We start from the raw sequence: 17650 nt of genomic DNA on the forward strand, positions 1-17650 counted from the left end.
CTCAATACAAAATCGTCCGTACATCGACGTATATGTCGACAATAGAAAGACATTTTCGCAAACCTGTCAGGTAATTCTTCAGGAGAGTGTAAAGAAACACTCCCGACTTGTGCAGCGCATTGCTGTCGTCTTGGTTCTTCATTAACACTGGGTTTGGAATTACCGCTTGTTCGACGATACCATAAATGCACCGTTGACATTTCCCGCGGTCCTACCTCGCCCGATTTCCAGACGTGTGCAGGCGGTTCAGCAACGTGCCGTGAGTCGAAGAGTTATGATGATTTCTTCTCATGTTTTTTTCTTTTCCCTTTCTCAGAAACGGCAGCAGCGGACGCGGCATCGGCGGCGCATCTTCTGCACGCCGCCGCCGCCGTGCCGGCACGCGCGACCGCCACCGGGCAGAAGCGGCACGCGACACACCCGCGCACGCGCCCGCGCGCGCGCCCTATCGGCGACCCGGGGAACCCGGCGGGCGAACTCAAGGTCATCCGCCGCCGCAAGGTGCTGCTCCCGCCGCGTAGTCAACCGCGTGCGCCCGGCGGTGACGTCGGCACGGATAACGTCACCTCGTCGACGGAGCGGTCGTTCCGCGAGTTCCTGCGGCCGCCCTTTCTGGCGCTGCTGAACGACTCGCGGTTCAGTCTGCAGCCCGAGTTCGTCCTCGCGCAGGGCGGCGCCGGCGGCCACCGCATGCAGCCCTTCCGCGACTTCGGCGAGAAGCTGGAGAGCGACGCGCCGGAGACGAGTGTCGAGACGCCGCCAGCCGTCTCCGAGGGTGCGGACCTGAGTGCGAACTCGTCGGCCGACGCGAGTGATAGAGGTGGGCCGAGTGACAGTGGTGGGCGCGGTGCGGTGGTGACGAACGAGTCTGTGGTGGACGCGCTGTCGGGCGCCCCTGGCGAACGTCACGCGAAAGTGGTGGTGCGGAGAAAGAAGGTGCGGATTGTGAGCACGATGAGCGCTGACGACTCGCGCGGCGACGTGCGAAAACCGCGCCAACCGACATCACTGTCGGCTGGCACGAGCTCCCAGCCGTCGTCGTCTGCGACAGGGTCGGATAATGGTGCGACGGTAAGGACGACTTCCCGCAGTGCTGACAAGAACACAAGGCCTTCAGCAACGACAAAAAGCATTCCGACAGCATCAGAGGCGACGACGGCGCCCAGCACCACGACGTCCAAGCCTGTGTCAGATGCAAACTCCTCACCTTCAGCAGCTACAACGAGTGGAACCAAAGTTCCCCGGAGGTTGGCGAATCGGCGGCTCCTTCGACCTCCCACAAAAGCACCAGAGCCCTCTCCCACTCCCACTGACGGGGAAAGCAAGGGAAAGTTGGCTCCCGGCGCGGGAGAGCAGTCACCGACCCCAGATATCGGGAAAAAGACGGCGTCCACTGGAGCCGAAGCGGTCGTCCCTCACAACACCACCTTGGGAGAGGCACCGGAGACCTCCCGCAAGCAAACCCCAGGCTCCAACCGCTCACCGGTAAAGACTCGTCGCACCCAGACGGACGGTACCGACCCGAAAGAGCGAAGTCGAGGAGGGCTCGCCGCTCGCCCAGCGCGGCGACGGCCGTCCGTCACCGCTCAGCGCCGTCGCACCCGGCTCCGAGGCCGGCTGACGCGGGTGCGACCGAATGCCACCGCGATCAGCGTCTCCACGACGGACGCCACCCCCGCCGAAGACGCCGACGGCCAGAGTGTCAATAGGGAGAAGAAGGAAGTGGCTAAGGTGCTCGGGCTCCTGGGGAAGATCCGGAACCGCGCCCGGACGCGTCCTACCCTCTCGCCGGCGAGGAGGCAGTCGAAGGGAACGACAAAGTCGCTGGCTAGTTCAACCACCGCGCCGACAGCCAGTCCTCTATCTACAACGCAAGGTTCAGCGTCGTCAGAGACAACTTCAACTTCGGCGACCACTAAAGCAGACAGCGTTCCGACCACGTCGCCCTCCACTCCGCTGACGTCTCCTTCCTCCACGCCGTCGACGACCCAAACCACGACGGTGTTAAGTAGCAGCACTTCCTCGCCCCTCGCTGCTGACGTCGCTGTCCCGACCAACGTGAACTCCGGTGGAGCTGTCACCCGCAGTCCCCAAGCGAGGCCGGTCACTCCCGCCGGCGCCGGCTCCTCTGTGGAGCGGCGCAAGCGCCCCGACGCACTGCGTCGAGGTTCGGCCTCCACGAGCAGTGACAAACCGAACCTGCTGGCGCGTCGCCTGCAGGAACGCCGCAACATCTTCTCGATCCGCGGTGGCCGGACGCCGAAGGTTGACCCCCGGCCGCTGCTGCCCACCAACGCGCCGTTCCCGCTCCTGCTGTCGAAGATCAAGACTGCGCTCAGTCCAAGTCTGCTGTCCAAGGCGCCATTCGTCGGCAACATCGCCATCAATGTAACGCTGTCGTCGCCAGCGCCTGGAGTTGTGAGCTTGCGTCCGGAAGCTCCCGTTGCGAAGCCTCCGGTGGACTTGAGCAACGTCGGAAGCGCTAGTACCGTCAATAACACAAGCGACAACAACAACGTCAGAAGCGCTAGTACCGTCAATAGCACAAGCGACAACAGCAACGTCAGAAGCGCCAGTGACTTCAATAGCAAAAGTGACGTCAGCAACGCTACAAACGTCAACATCCCGAACAACGTTAGCAGTGTCAACAGTAGCAGCTTCAACAACGTTACGAGTGTCGGTGACGTCAGAACCTTGAGCACTCCCAGCGGTCTCAGTGATGCCAGAAAAGCAAGTGACAACCTCACCAGCGGCAACCTTGCTGATGTCAGGAACACTACCAAAGTCAGCAACCCGACCAGCACGGAGGATGTGGAGAGAACAGTGCTGGGCACGTCACTTGAAACGTCCGTTTCAATCGCTGTCTCACCGCTCGAGTACCGCCTGCGTAAGCGGGTGAAGTTGCCGGTTTCGCTTGATCGCGGACTTTCTGAGGAAAATGCAACTCAAGCGCTGGCAACATCCAGCAACGTGAGCCGCGGAGAGTCCCTGGATGGTCAGGGTAGTGGAGCGACGAGGACTGCGGCCAGGGGGGTTACTGAAAAGGTTACCGCAGTGGAAAGGGTTCCAGAGGCTTCCGTACCAAAAATCAAGAAGACAGCCCCAGTTTTGGAGAGCAGCGTATTGGAGAGCACGGCAACACCACCAACCTTGAGGAGTGAAGAGAGTATTGATGTTGGCGAAGACACTGGGCTGGAAGCCAATGAAACAAGCATCGCTTCTAAACCCCGGACCGGAAAAAGTATCCTTCCGGTTCGAACACGGGACGACCCACGAGAAATCGCTGCTCCTGGTACGTCAGCCAGGAAGGAAGCACCCATCGTAAGTGAAACAGATGCGTCAAGAAGTAGTGAAAAGGACGACACAACTCGCGCAAAGCCAGGTAGTACTATCACGGGCACCAGAAGTACATCTCCTACGCCAGAAAGCTACACGGAGCCTGCGGTGGAGAATCACACGTATCTGAAGGGTATCTTGGTGAAGTCTCAGGACGACTCGACCACGGAGACCTCGGCAATATCGCCGGCGCTCGCAACAACAACCGAGATTTCCCTTGATGCTGGAAAGTCGTCCTCCGAAGCAAGCTTTGCTCGTTTTACAGACGACGTGTCAGAGCCCAGCTTCGAGGCATCGCCATCAAATTCAGACGTTGACACTGTTGAACCTCTAACGGCTGCGGCTTCCACAACCATGACCACTATGGTGCGACCTACAGACTCAATTCTGCGCGTCCTCACCTCAGAGGCAATGAAATCCTCAGAACTTCCTTCTGCATCTTCTTCCTCATCCGCTTCCGCAGATCCTTCCGCATCCTCAACCAAAGCGCCATCACCGGAGACAACGTCTCACCAAGCGACGGTGCAGGAAGTTCCCTTGGTTCGGGTGACCGCCGTGAACGAGCTGGCCGCCCTGGATATCAAAGAGGACGCGACAGGCGACAGCGGACCCATCTACCTTGTGTCGCTGCTGTTTGTCCTGCCCGTCGTGGCCGTCGCGCTCTGGTACCTGAAGAAAAACCACCCGGACGTGCAGCACCTGATGCCGGAGGTGAGGCTGACGCGTCTTGGCGTTATTGTACTTGATGTTCCCGCCTTTTTGCAAACGTGATAAGGACCATATGCTGATGCAGTGTGTCAACGACAATGTGATAGCTTTTATCGCTTACACGCGCCTGGGAGGCTGGTTGAATGCAACGGGCTGGAGTGGGAAGGGGTCAGTTCGACCGTATGAGATATCAAAAAGTAAGAGAGATAGATACACTAAATTCGCAGGCCAGGTAGCGTATCATGTGAACTCATTTATGGCAAGGATCGAGGCAAGTATGTAGTCAATGTATCTAAATTACCATAAACAAAAGCCACTTGATACCGGAAGTATTCAAGTGAAAACGCCGTTTGATTTTCAGGTTGGTCTGACGTCCATATCTGACCCGAGGTTAATGGCACAATATTGTGATCCTATTTTCGTGGGTCCAATTGTCTACAAAATATATCAATGTTGCATGACTTGGCCTTGCACTCTTTTTTCACATGAAATGAAAAATCACAAGAATTAACTTCGTTGACAACCATGACCTGACGTTGACCTGCCACAGTTCAGTGACTTCAAGAGGTTATGTAGGTGGTCACTGCAATATTTATGTACATCTTATAATTTGATTTTCCACAGCTGTGCAAAATGTGGTGCCGCTACGCCCCACCACATGGAGACCTCCCTGAGAACCTTATGGGCACAGTCAAATTGACCGCCTGCCCAAGTACGTTTTAAGAACATAAACAAAAGTGTTATGATTCTCCAAACTAGGTAAAAAACGAGATGGATATTAAGTTCTCTTACGCTCAGTTTTGTACAGTAAAACCAGTCGGTGCAATCTTAGGTTTCCTGAACATGTGAATAATTCGATATTATTAACGCGTTTTCTGTCTGCATGCCAGCGCCTGAAGACAATGCTGGCGCAAGAGACGACGGAGGGTTCCCAAGACGTCTACCCGGTAGAGGCCGAAGAAACCACAAGGAAATCGACGGTGTCTAAGAGCCATGTAAGTTCAACAAATGTCGATTCAAGTCTTGGTGCCTCTTCAGAAATAATGCCTGCGCGGATGGTGCTCGTGCATACTGCTCAGTTTTATCGCGGTGTCGCGCAGCTGCCAACACATTTATGAAGATATATTCCGCTCGCCAACTTGGAGCAGCAGACATGTCCAATCCGATGGGAAATGCAGTTTTCTATCAACTCTGGGGTCACGTGTAGTAAAATTGACCTGCTCGACCCCTAAGTGGTCTAAGCCGACCCCCAGCGTATCCAGCAATGGGCACGTGCCGCCGCTGGCGAATAACGTCGTCGACGATGGGGACAGCGATTGGTCAAGAGCAGATCACGTGATGGCTAGACTCAAGGCCATATCAGGTTAGCTTTCATGGCCATCATCGCTGCTTAGCCGTCGCTTTTTTGCTATCGGCCACCGACGTGCGTGAGGGAAGCTGGAAGCCAGCACAATGAAAGCAGGAACGGACTTGAGCGAAACGAAACCGGTGGTTGGTCAGGTTTGATTTGATTCTTTTTGTGCTGTTGGGAACAGAATGTAGAGCGATTGTCAGAAAATACCTATGAAGTAGCGCATCAAACCCCCGCATGCTTTAAAAGCAGGTTCACGAAGTACTCATCACCCCGCTAGCAGATGGCACGATACATCTGGGTCATCTTGGCACATGGCCCACCAGTCAACCACCGGCTTTTGCCTACCTCAATTTCTCACCCGCGTCAGCCTCGGCTGACGTCTCACTCTGCTTTACACCTTGAGGTTGAAAGTTGTTGCCTGCGTATATTCTTAAGGAGATGCGCTAAGCTCCCGCTATTTGATACCTCAAGACCACTCATACTGGAGCAATCGAATCATTTTTGATTTTCAACGGATGGCCTGGCCGGCCGCCATCCTCGCAGGAACGGATGTGCTGGCGACCACTTGTCGCAGCTAGTGCAAGTTCTCGGCAACAGCATGCACGTTTTTCAAAATGTCGTGAAAATATAATGTTGTCGGCGCGCCCAAAACCCTAATTAACGGTAATAAAATGCCGTGCTGTATAAAATGGTACGCATTTGCATACCAGCTGTTTGATGGAAGATATTTTTTCACGTTACAAAATTTTCACGATTTGAGGTTCTCCATTCCATCAGCATGAAAAATTCAAGGCGTGCAACTTGCAAAAAAATGAGGGACTTGTGTTCAAACTGGTTTCAGGGACACGATATTGACATATTTGGAGATGAAAAAGGTTAACCGCAATAACAAAAGTGTGAGTCAAAGGTTGCATGCAGACGGGTACGTGACATCGTGCGCGAATCGTAAAAAATCGCCCATTTTTAAGCGTCTTTAAAGATTGATGTAGGATTTCAGCAGCCAGAGCATGCGACGACGTTATACCGGTTGCACGGTGTGGGCGAAGTACCAATAACAAGTCACTCAATAACAAGTCATACAATCACAGTCAATCAAGTCATTAACAACCACAATCCATCCATAGGCGCGCCAGTAATCGAGGCACTTATCTCAGGTTTTACGAAACTGATCTCGAATGCAAGAATTTGTGCATTTCAAGAATTTATTATTTGTTTAAAGAATTTCGAATTTGGATGGAGCGAGTTTGGGCGCGACAGCTGCACTGGTGTATAGGCCGGCTTATGGTGACCAGTGGTGAGCCGAACTATGTGCATTTGTTTGAAACATGTTGACTGCAAATTCAAAAGCGTTTTTACTACAACTTCATAACTTTCTTTTTTCCAAATTGCTAAGCACGACCATGCTCATCACTGGACGTTTTGCAAGCCGCATTGTTCGTGAACCAGCGCACGAATTTGACGCTAGCGCAACTATAAAAGTTAAATACATAGTCTTGTTAAAAATCCCCCCGATTGTTTGCCGTAGGGGTTCGGCTCCACCACCTTACCTGTTGCCATTTTCTACATGATACCGGCCGCCAAATCTCACATATGTTATCGCCTCAGCTGTCTCACGCCTCAAGTGTGTTGGGAATGTGCAACATCACGTATATACCTCACACCTCACGCCTCACGCCTCACGTGTGTTGGGAACGTGCAACATCACGCATATATCTCACGCCTCACGTGTGTTGGGAACGTGCAACATCACGCATATATCTCACGCCTCACGTGTGTTGGGAACGTGCAACGTCACGTATATACCTCACGCCTCACGTGAGTTGGGAACGTGTAAGCTCGCGTACATACCTCACGTCTCACGCCTCACGTGTGTTGGGAACATGTAACCTCACGTCTATACCTCGCGCCTCAGATGTGCTGCTGGTCTTAAAAACACTTACAATTTTAGATTATCTTGCGCTCAGCTGCTGCGCAAGCGCACCTGTCTATCCACCAGTAAAACACAATCACCTTGTGGTGAACCCACGCGTCCAGTCCGTCAACACATCCCCGTCTGACGAACCTCAATCCGCCTCCGCAAACTGGTACCGAATGAAAATAACAGTAGACCACTACGAACAACAGGCCTAATCAGTGAGGCACGCGCTCAATGCATACGCGGAGCTGCAGTAACGAACGATGTGCAGCTGTTTCCACCTTCGGACTCCGCCTACGCGCCACTGACTGCAAACGCGGCTATTGAAACCTGATGTCGTCGAAGACCTTTGCTACACTGCCACGCCCACTGATGAACTCCGCACTTTAAACTCCGAACTGATGAACTCCAGCACGTCGGCGAGCATTTAGTCCTTTCAGTTCCTTTTACTTTTTTTGACATGCAATCCAGTTAGTTCATTTTGTCTGTTGCGAGCATTAAGTTCATTTAGCCCGTCCTGCGAGCATTTAGTTTAAGCTGTCCATGCAAACCATGCCTTACCGACACCAGCCCATGCGTCACCGATCCGAATTCAGCCCCAAGCTCGCTCCCCGAGGAGCCAATCAGCGCGCGTTTCACGGTTCTCAGCGTCAAGGTTATCGGCACCGTTTCACGCGCCGCGCTGCAGTTACACCACTTTGACGTTCCATTACGCCGGCCAGCGCGGCAGATAGGCTGGCATGGCTGCCAAGTGAAAGTGAGCCCGCCGCGCGGGAGACCACCGCGGTCTGTTGTGCCAGTCTGGCCCTCGCCGCCGGCATCAATGCAGTACTTAGACGACTGTGGCTGGAGGTTACGGTCGCGGCGGGCCCTGAGCTCCATTAGTGTCGCACTAAGTGGCTGTTGGGAAGCCGTGACGTATGGATGGGGTGCTGCCAGTCACAGAGAGGGGTGACGTTCAAGACCGTCGCTATCCATCCTGACCTACACACGTACATTACGCACGCTGCGTGTGTCGCAAGAGATTGCTTGCGTCGACGAATAGGTCAACAACAGTCAGCGTCGCTGAGATCGGCAGCGGGCGCTGTTCTCAGAGTGCTGGAGAGGTGGGGACTGACTGCGACTTCTGCGAACTCATTCTGATAACTTAGCTCCAAAAGCGATCGTCAAAACTCAGAGGGATCGCCAAAACTCAGAGTGATCATGAAGACTCAGGGTGATCACCAAAGCTCAGAGCGATCATCAAAACTGAGAGCGATCATCAAAGCTCAGGGCGATCATCAAAACTCATATTGATCATCAAAACTCAGAGCGATCATCAAAACTCCGAGCGATCATCAAAATCCAGAGCAATCATCAAAACTAAAAAAAAAACGAACGACGATGGTGGCCGGCCTGGGACCCCAAAGTGACCAGCTATTGACCATAATCTACGGCTTGGCTAGCAGCACATCCACATGATCCACGCTCATTGTGATCCACACTGCATTCCTAGACCGAGGTCATGGACCGTGACCGTGCAGCATGATGCTGGATCACGCCCATGGTCCACGAGTTTGCTGCGATCCCGCAAACCTGGCAGTTCCGGTGGACGGGGATATTGAGTCGCATTTAGTTGGGCGGGCTCCAGGTCCCCAATCCGAGCTTTGCCGCAGTAACCAATTTCAAAAGGAAAGTGGATGAAGTCCGTGTCCAATTGGATGAACTAGAAAACTAAAGTTAACTACGTCTTCTACTGTTTTCTTTACTGTCTGCCTAAGGACTAAATCCTGACCTTTTGATAGAATGGATTTCGGGATGTCATGTTTGGAATCATTGCGTGCTCGGACTGCAAGTGGGAATGTGACCTTTGCTTGGCTCTGCCCCTCATCGATTTCGCAAAACTATGCCGGCGGTTATCTTCAGTTTCAACACTACCCCACTGATGCATGACCGTGGTCTGTGGCTTTGTCCCCCGGCGCGGATCACTGGATACAGTTGTGGGCGGTGATCCCGAACTATGATCCCCAGTTTTGACCTGTTGCTGTGACCCCCAGCTGTGATCCCCAGCTGCTAACTCCATCTGTGACCCCAGCTGTGATCCCCAATTGTGATCCACGACTGTGACCCCCAGCTGTGATCCCCAGCTGCCATCTCCAGCTGTGACCCCAGCTGTGATCCCCAATTGTGATCCACGGCTGTGACCCCCAACTGTGTTCCCCAGGTGATATCTCCCGCTGTGATGCCCAGCTATGATCCCCAATTGTAATCTCTAGTTGTGCTCTCTAGCTGTGATCTCCTGCTATGATGCCCAGCTGTGATCCTCAGCTGTAGGAGCGTGGCACCGCCGTGGGGCTATGATCAATTTGCCGCTCATACGGTGCAGACGCTGCCTCCCCCCCCCCCCCCGTTAACTGGGATGTGGCGGAGCTCTGTACGCTTGGTCTCTGAGATGCTATCTGAACTGACGACGTAATTCAGCTCTGACGACACATTAATGGGGCGTTTACGATGCCAGTCCGGCGGAGAAAAACGCACTGAAGGCTGGTAAATTGGATGCGATTGCTGGACGCCTACGAGCGCTTTGCCTGCAATCGCGGGGTATGGTGAGGACTCAGGTCATTGCTCCACTCGGAAACTGTCACAGCCACACTTGCGGAGGTTTGCAGAATCATTTGATGTAATCTAGTAGGCATATAGATATGAATGTTTAGAACGGATGGACTGCAGTTGGCATGTGAATTCAGAACGGCTGGACTGCAGTTGGCATGTGAATTCAGAACGACTGGACTGCAGTTGGCATGTGAATTCAGAACGGCTCGACTGCAGTTGGCATGTGAATTCAGAACGGCTGGACTGCAGTTGGCGTGTGAATTCAGAACGACTGGACTGCAGTTGGCATGTGAATTCAGAACGGCTCGACTGCAGTTGGCATGTGAATTCAGAACGGCTGGACTGCAGTTGGCATGTGAATTCAGAACGACTGGACTGCAGTTGGCATGTGAATTCAGAACGACTGGACTGCAGTTGGCATGTGAATTCAGAACGGCTCGACTGCAGTTGGCATGTGAATTCAGAACGGCTCGACTGCAGTTGGCATGTGAATTCAGAACGGTTGGACTGCAGCTGGCATGTGAATTCCTGCCGCGATCGTCACGTATTTCCAGAACGGCCGGGGCTGAATTTGAGATGAAAAGCGATTAAGCTTTGTAGCTGAATTCTCTAGATAAGATACCGTGAACCTTCGGACTTCCTGGCTGAAGGTAATTGACGCTTTTCGAGGCCGAGGTAACATCGAATTCGAAACTCACCACATTGATCACTATAAGCAATCTCCAGCTCATTAACGGACACCCAGCATGGCGCCACAAGCCTTGCCATTTTTCTTCTGGTGAGTCGAGTCTTAATGACTGACCGCCCTGGTAACAGTAGTTTTTGCTGTTATGGCGGTTGTCCGCCACACAAAAGGGAGGAAACAAACAAAAATGACATGGAGATAATCGCATAGCAGAACCCATATCGGCATAAGCCGGTCATCAAATGTATAAATGTTGCTGATCCATCCATGAGATACGCTGTTAGACAGTTGAATTAGGATAATTCGGTATCACTGCAGATTACACATATATGGCCTTATCGAATCAGAACATAAATCAGCCGAAGTTTAACAGAGGCTTGGTCTAGTCTCACTCACTCGTGAGACGCCTAAACGGCCTCTAGCGAACGTCTCTAGTCTCCCGGGCTGTCGCTGAAATAGGCGTGCTCGGTGGAAGCGTGTCCCCAGGTCAGCCCTCTATGCGAAGGGAAGGCCCCAGTGTGAGCTAAGCTTTTAATCCAGCGTTCCTGCCTCCAGCACCCTCAGTCTGTGGGTTGCCTTTGCCGACCTGAGCCGTAGAATGCTAGGCCAAAGTGCACTTAGCTAAGTCGCAAATGCCAATGACATAGCCGATAATGACTTTATTAACAAAGCAACCACAGGAGCCTCGGAATGTCGCTTTGCAACATGTCATGAATGACATATCCTGTGATCCTTCTGCAGGCTGGTCATCACCGTGCAGCGCAATCAAATGAATAGTGCGTAGTTCGCTTTATGGCCCACGTGAAGGCGTTTACGACACCACTACATTGGCTTTGCCATTTGAAAGTTATAGCTGAATGCGGCGCGGGCATGATGGGACTATAGTTCAAACGCATCGCTTAGGGGGTCATCGTGCAGACACATTCTCTGAGCGGAGCGATGCAGTTTATGATCTACACCGGGAGGCCCCCCCCCCATACCCGATTGGTTTGCCATTGCGCAGTCGCTGAAGGTCAATACTGGTCAGCACATGCTGACGTTGATGATTGGAGCTGTGTTCGGTTAAAATCGGCTGATGTTGTCATTAATGGCTGATCTTGGACAGAATGCCGGCCGTAAAACTTTGAAAAAAGCTAGTTTGGAAAGCTGTCGTTACGAATATTTCATAACAAAAACCGTTAAACGGTCATTGAATGGTATGATACATATCAATTAACGTTTATTAATTCATATGACTATAACTGAGAGGCTACGCAGCTGCAGCCCCAACTTCTACACCGCAGTCCTCTCCCATGTCCAGGACAGATTTGCTTTGACGAGAACATGAGCGGGATAATGACGTCATACATTTTCAAGTACACGTCACTGACACTCCAGCCAGTCCCGGTGCCGTTGCAGGCAGGCCGCACAAAAAACTGCTTCCTGATATCAACTAGCGCAGGCTCCGGTTCAAAACAAACCCAGACTGGTATTCACACAACTGTGATTGCATGCGAGTGCAAATGTTCCGATGGCGCCTCGGCAACTGAAGATCACTCGCTAAAATACAGCTCGCCCGCGTGCCGCCGTAGCTTAGAAGAAAACGGAATGTCATGTAAGCCGTTATAATACATATGTCAGGTCTATGTGCTGCTGCTTGGCTACTGCACGTTGGTGTAATGGGACATAAACGACCAGGGCTGCGCCTTCATTATCAAAATTTCTCCAGGCGCTCTGGCACTATCACGACTACCAGGCCCAGCTGTCCAACGTAAAGAAAAATGACGTCATGCAGTCACGATCGTCTGTCTGCATCTCCGCTCTGCACTCGCGCAGAAATGGCACTCGCTGCAGAATGCTGCAGTAGCCATGATCTGGCGCGCCTGGCATTGCTAGGTGAAATATGCGCGTCTTGCACGTGCCGCTGTGTGGAGGACGCTGCTGCGTCAGAGTGGCCGGGCGTAGAGTTCTCCTGCGGCATATAATGGCGTGGCTACGTTTTAGTTTTGTCGCCCACAAAAACGTGCAGCCTTTAGCAGGTGGATGAGATGCAGACATACGGAAATGTGGGTGGGATTGTGGTGGGAAAATATGGTGGTGAGCGTACCACTATTCGTTGGAATTGGCTTAATTTTTGGCATTTTGTGCACGAATTGTTTATGGCGACTACTTCGTCACAGCACAATCTCTTCTTTATCTCCTACCTCTATTTACGCAAGTTTAGTGACACGGTAAATGCAAAAGAAGTGTGTTTAGAGACAACCACGAGTACATGACGCTTTCCCCAAAACGCTTTTTAAAGAAAACGAGCTAAGCTGTGCGTAGGGAATGGCCGAGACCTAAACTCAAGGAGCAACACAACTATAAACAATCTCAACAAAAAGCAAAAAAAAAAAACAGCTTCAGGGAAGGCCGGAGGGTGGTGGATGCACTCCGAGAGAGTGAGCTTTAAACGTTCCACTTTATAACTTGACATTATGCTCTGTTTGTGCCCTCACATATATGCGTTTTGGCAAAGCACACGAGAAAATAAAAGACGTAAACATGCGTCCATTGGCTACATAGAACGCTTATATAGAACGCATGACCAACCGCTTAAAGCTCTTAGTCGAAGCGCATAGAAACACATGCGAAGCGAAGCGCTTAGTCGAAGCGCATAGAGACAAAGCGCAGGTACAGCCGGTCTGAGCAGAGCACGCGCCCTGCCAGCCAGGGCAGCACTGGTAGCAGCGTGTGTGCTATGTGCGCTTGGTTGCCAGCAGGGACCAGTGAGCCAACTGCACCTTCAAATGAAATGAAACTTGACTTTAACAGCCAAAAGTTGGTTAGCTACAAGTGTCGCTCGTAAGTACCGCGTTATAATTTAGGCGTTAGGACGGTCAGGGCCGTGTTATTGTTAGGGCTGCTAGGGCCGTCGGGGACGCGTTATCATTAGCGCTGCTAGGGCAGTCAGAGCCGTGTTATTTTGATCAAGAATGCCCGAAAGGCGTTTATGAACTGCGCGTGATGATGGCTGGCAGTGGGGATGAACACTTCGCCACCGCAGAAATGTCGGCACCATCGAGACGGTGCACTTCTGGTCACCGACCTCTTCTCCGTCGAGAAGGCCCGGAGCGCCACTACCGTCAGACAGCTCGACATATGGTAGGGAAAGTAGCCAGACGTCAAACCACTGGCAGTCCATCAAAGAAGCCGACGCCGGATACGACAAAGGCTGCTGCTTTTTTGTGGATGGGCTACGTTAGGCAGCTGCTGCGGTCGTGACCCCAAATGCGAGACTCTCAGACGGATGGAAAGGCACAGCAGCAGCTGTCGGTGCGAGCGGGTCAACGAAAAAACGGCCGTTTATGCAGACCCCTTCCCCCACCTTCTCTCTTTCTTGCCTTCTCTAGTCTCTGTCTGCCATGTCAGTGGATCATAATGATCTGCCTATGCTTCAACCTGTTTCCGTTTTTCCTCTTCTCTTCCCCCCGTCCTTCTCTAGCTGTCGTCATCTATAATTTTTCACTCGCGTTTCCTGTCTTTCCCTGGCTTTCGTTATATTTAACTCTTCCATTGCATCCTATCTCTCTGCCTAACCTATGCTCCGAAGGTTCGTGATTCTCAATGGCCGGACGAATGCCGACACTCCAAACCACCATTTCCCAAACAGCAGCAGATAAGCACATTGACACATAAATATCTGTCTCGCAAGCACCTGATCAACCAAACATGACCCACGCGGTCACCTTACCAATCAAATATCTAAAGCCTCATTGCCTGATAAACCAACACCAACTACTTCAGCACCCTATGTTTCAAATTAGATCCAGATCATACCAGATCCAAAACAAATTCAACCCATATCCAAATCCAGGTAAAATTCAAACCCAGTTCCCGTCATATCCTTTTGCAGATAACATCAGATTCAGACCAGACCCAGACCACATCCAATTCAGGTTGAGATCAATACCCAGACCACATCCAATAAGCCTAAACTGACCGTTCTAAGATCAGGTGTCGTTGTTCCAGAAGCTGGTGTGCTTGACCGGGCGTTGCCCCCTACGCAGGACCGCCACGGGTGGCACGAGGGCGGGCGTCCAAACACGACACCCATCCGTTTTGGTGCGACGGGCGTCCGTCAGTCCGGATGCCCGGGAGGATCACCTCCCGGCACGACCTTGTATTACTATGCTAATTCCTCTAACTGCGCGGGACGTTCACACCGCGTCGGTTTCTCGCCGCTGGCTGGAGCGGTTCCAGGGCAAAGCCCGAAACGCGGAACGGTCCCGAGGCAGAATGCGAGGCGCGGAACGGTCCTTGAGCTGAATCCGAAAAGTAGAATGAATCGATCGTGGGTCAAAAGGCGAGACGCGGAATGGGCCCATTTCAATTGGCGACATGTTTTAGAGTCGCGTCTCTTAATAACGCTGTCTGCAGCAGTGACATCGTCTATGCTGCTGAAAAAGGAATGGTAAGACTTGACTAAATCGATAAAAAAGTCGTAGTGATGCAGGATGCCATCAACCGCAAGTCAACGGAGAAGTATTGCACAGAAACACAGCAGCGGAACTGAAAGAGCATTAGGTGATGGATAAATGAAAAACAATCGTTAACAAACAAGGAGTCGCCCATGCATGAGGCCGAAGATGAGCCGGTGTCCCTCGTTAAGCTTCTCGAACCATTTGCAGACGAAATCTTATTCACGCCTACGTTCGGTCATTCGCTAGACATGCAGTTCGCTTTAGTCATGCCTGATAAGATGCTACGATGCAATAAATATGCATGCAGATGAAGTGAAATGGCTGAAATAGTTCGTTTTGGTTTTGCAAAAATAATTATTTGCAGGTCATGGCAATAAAAAATCTGCAACAATTCAGCCGACCTTTACTTTGCAGCGTGTCCGTCTTATCACAACAGATTTTTCACCTACTGTTAGACGGCTTGGACCTTACGTAAATTAAGTAAGCGAGTAACAAAGAAGTTGCGTACCGTACGAATGCTCGTGTTGTGTGATACAGTATAGCCGCAAAATATCTTTCGTTTCTCAAGTGCTACAACACGTTTTGAGTCCGAACGGATAAATGTTATGTGGACTATTGAGACGCTACACGTTTGCGTTTCTGGTGCTTAGTTTTATATTTATTTAGTTGTTGTTTATTTAGTTGCACTGTGCGCTCATGCAGCTTGACCTGTGCGGCCAGAAAGCGTGACTCTGCATAATAGCAAGTAATAGATGGCGCAATAGCTATCAATCGGTGGTACTTACAACCGTGCATTGAATTTCGCACATATACGTAATCACGCAATTTACGCATTTCAGTGTGCTTTAATAATCTTGCTGCCAAAGCAAAACTTGCCACATGTACTGATATTCAATCTTATTAGTACACGATGTTTTTTACAATGATTTACAGTTATTTTCTTTACTTTGTTGCGCTCGTGAAAAAGATACAGGACCGTATACTGACTCAAACATTGTGGTATGGGCTTGGTGCGTACGTTGAGCACTGTGACCACCAATCAGATAACACCGTAAGGTAGATGAGCAGCTTAGAATCAGGTCACACAAGCACGCATCCACATTTTCACGTGCCACAATTGCTACACAGCTTTTACCGTATACTGAGTTTGATGCATGCATGCTCATCTATCAGAGGTCTGTGACATTCGTGCTGGTTTTCAGGCACATGACACGCTGGCTCGAGGAAGGCGCTGGGAACACCCGCGCGAAACCCTGAGACTGCAGAGCATTCTCGGAGAAGGCCACTTCGGACAGGTGAGATCAAAGCGCTGTGAGAGCAAAGCGCTGGCAACCAGGTGGTATCGGTCAGGTAAGCCTAAAGGTTCGACAGTCAGGTGACTTTCGTCAGGGGACAAAAAAGCCTAAGTGCATACGATTTTAATGGTAAGGTGCGGTAAGAGTCCTGATGAACAAACGGCATTCATCACATGAGTTGAAGGCCCCGGCGAACAGTATTTCTTATTTAGGTGAGATCAGAGCCCTGGCAGGCATTGCCGTTGAGGTCAAAATAGGATGCCAGAAGTTCGGACTAAAGCTTCGGGTGCATCTAGCTGTGTTAAGAGTCTGCATAAATATTGCCGTCGTCGTCAGTTCTAGTTGAAAATCGTTTGTTTCCTGAACGCTAAATCAGACAGCAGGCACCAGTACCAACTTATTTTATCCGAACTGGGAAATGCAGTTTTTTAGTGCCATGACGACCTGCATCGATCGAGCTTTTCGATTTGGGCAAGCATTTAGGAAATATTACACCATCGCAGGAGCAGAACCTGGAGCGTCCTCTATTCACTAAATTTGAAATGCGCCTTCTTTCTGACGGTCCTAGAGCCAGGCTGCTACCAGCCTGAAGGTAACTCAGCCGGGTGAAAGGAAGTTGATGGATACGTCCGCATGCGGAAACAGGAACATAACAAAGTCCATGTGATGAGAGGTTTCACTGGCGTTTCATGTCTGAAAGCTCGTGCGTCACCAGGTTTACTTGGTTCCGATATGAATGCCAGTGTGTAGCCTTCCCCCATAGGTGAAACCGTGCATTCTAGCAGCGTTTCACATCAACACGACAAAGTGCATAGTCGCTGGTCAGCTCCCTCTTGCTCCAGTGCCTCAACATTACTTTCCTGATTCGTGCATCAGATCTTGTGCAAGATCAGCACGTAATGGACGATAACTTCTTAAGTTGTCTGGAAGCTGACTTGCTGCAGGACATGGCTGGGAGAGCTCGTGCAGTTTGCTTGCAATGTGATTTAAATTTTTGCATGGAACGTCACGGACCTGGTATTCTACTTTTTTAAATGTCTGGGCGTTGGCCATCCCAGACCGCATCGAGTTCCGACGCTCATTCCTCTAAGCAACCAATACAATTATCTAACCAGTCTAATGACAATGCGATAAACATAGATTAATAACTAATGAATAACTCTGATAAAGTGCTATCACCTCCACCATCTAGCTTTTGGTGTGCCAAGTATTCTATGCATTCCACCGTGGATATATGATGAAGTGCGACTTTCCACGCGATTTTTACCCGTGCACTTGCAAGAAACTGAATAAATTGCTCAAAACTCCTAAAATCTCAGTTTG

The 17650-nt window shown here is 51.2% G+C and overlaps 1 protein-coding gene across 1 annotated transcript in view; it reads left to right on the plus strand.

Annotated features, from left to right (window-relative positions):
• The window catches only part of LOC119104705 (mucin-5AC), a 49946-nt gene that overhangs the window by 20516 nt on the left and 11780 nt on the right, over positions 1–17650 (plus strand). Inside the window, exons 2-4 of the mRNA XM_037228422.1 lie at positions 317–4047; positions 4935–5039; positions 16235–16327. Coding sequence (XP_037084317.1) covers positions 317–4047; positions 4935–5039; positions 16235–16327 — 3929 coding nt within the window. The remainder of the gene's footprint in view (positions 1–316; positions 4048–4934; positions 5040–16234; positions 16328–17650) is intronic.

This window comes from Pollicipes pollicipes, unplaced genomic scaffold (assembly GCF_011947565.3).
Source record: "Pollicipes pollicipes isolate AB1234 unplaced genomic scaffold, Ppol_2.1 Scaffold_6052;HRSCAF=7182_pilon_pilon_pilon, whole genome shotgun sequence".
NCBI lineage: Eukaryota > Metazoa > Arthropoda > Thecostraca > Pollicipedomorpha > Pollicipedidae > Pollicipes > Pollicipes pollicipes.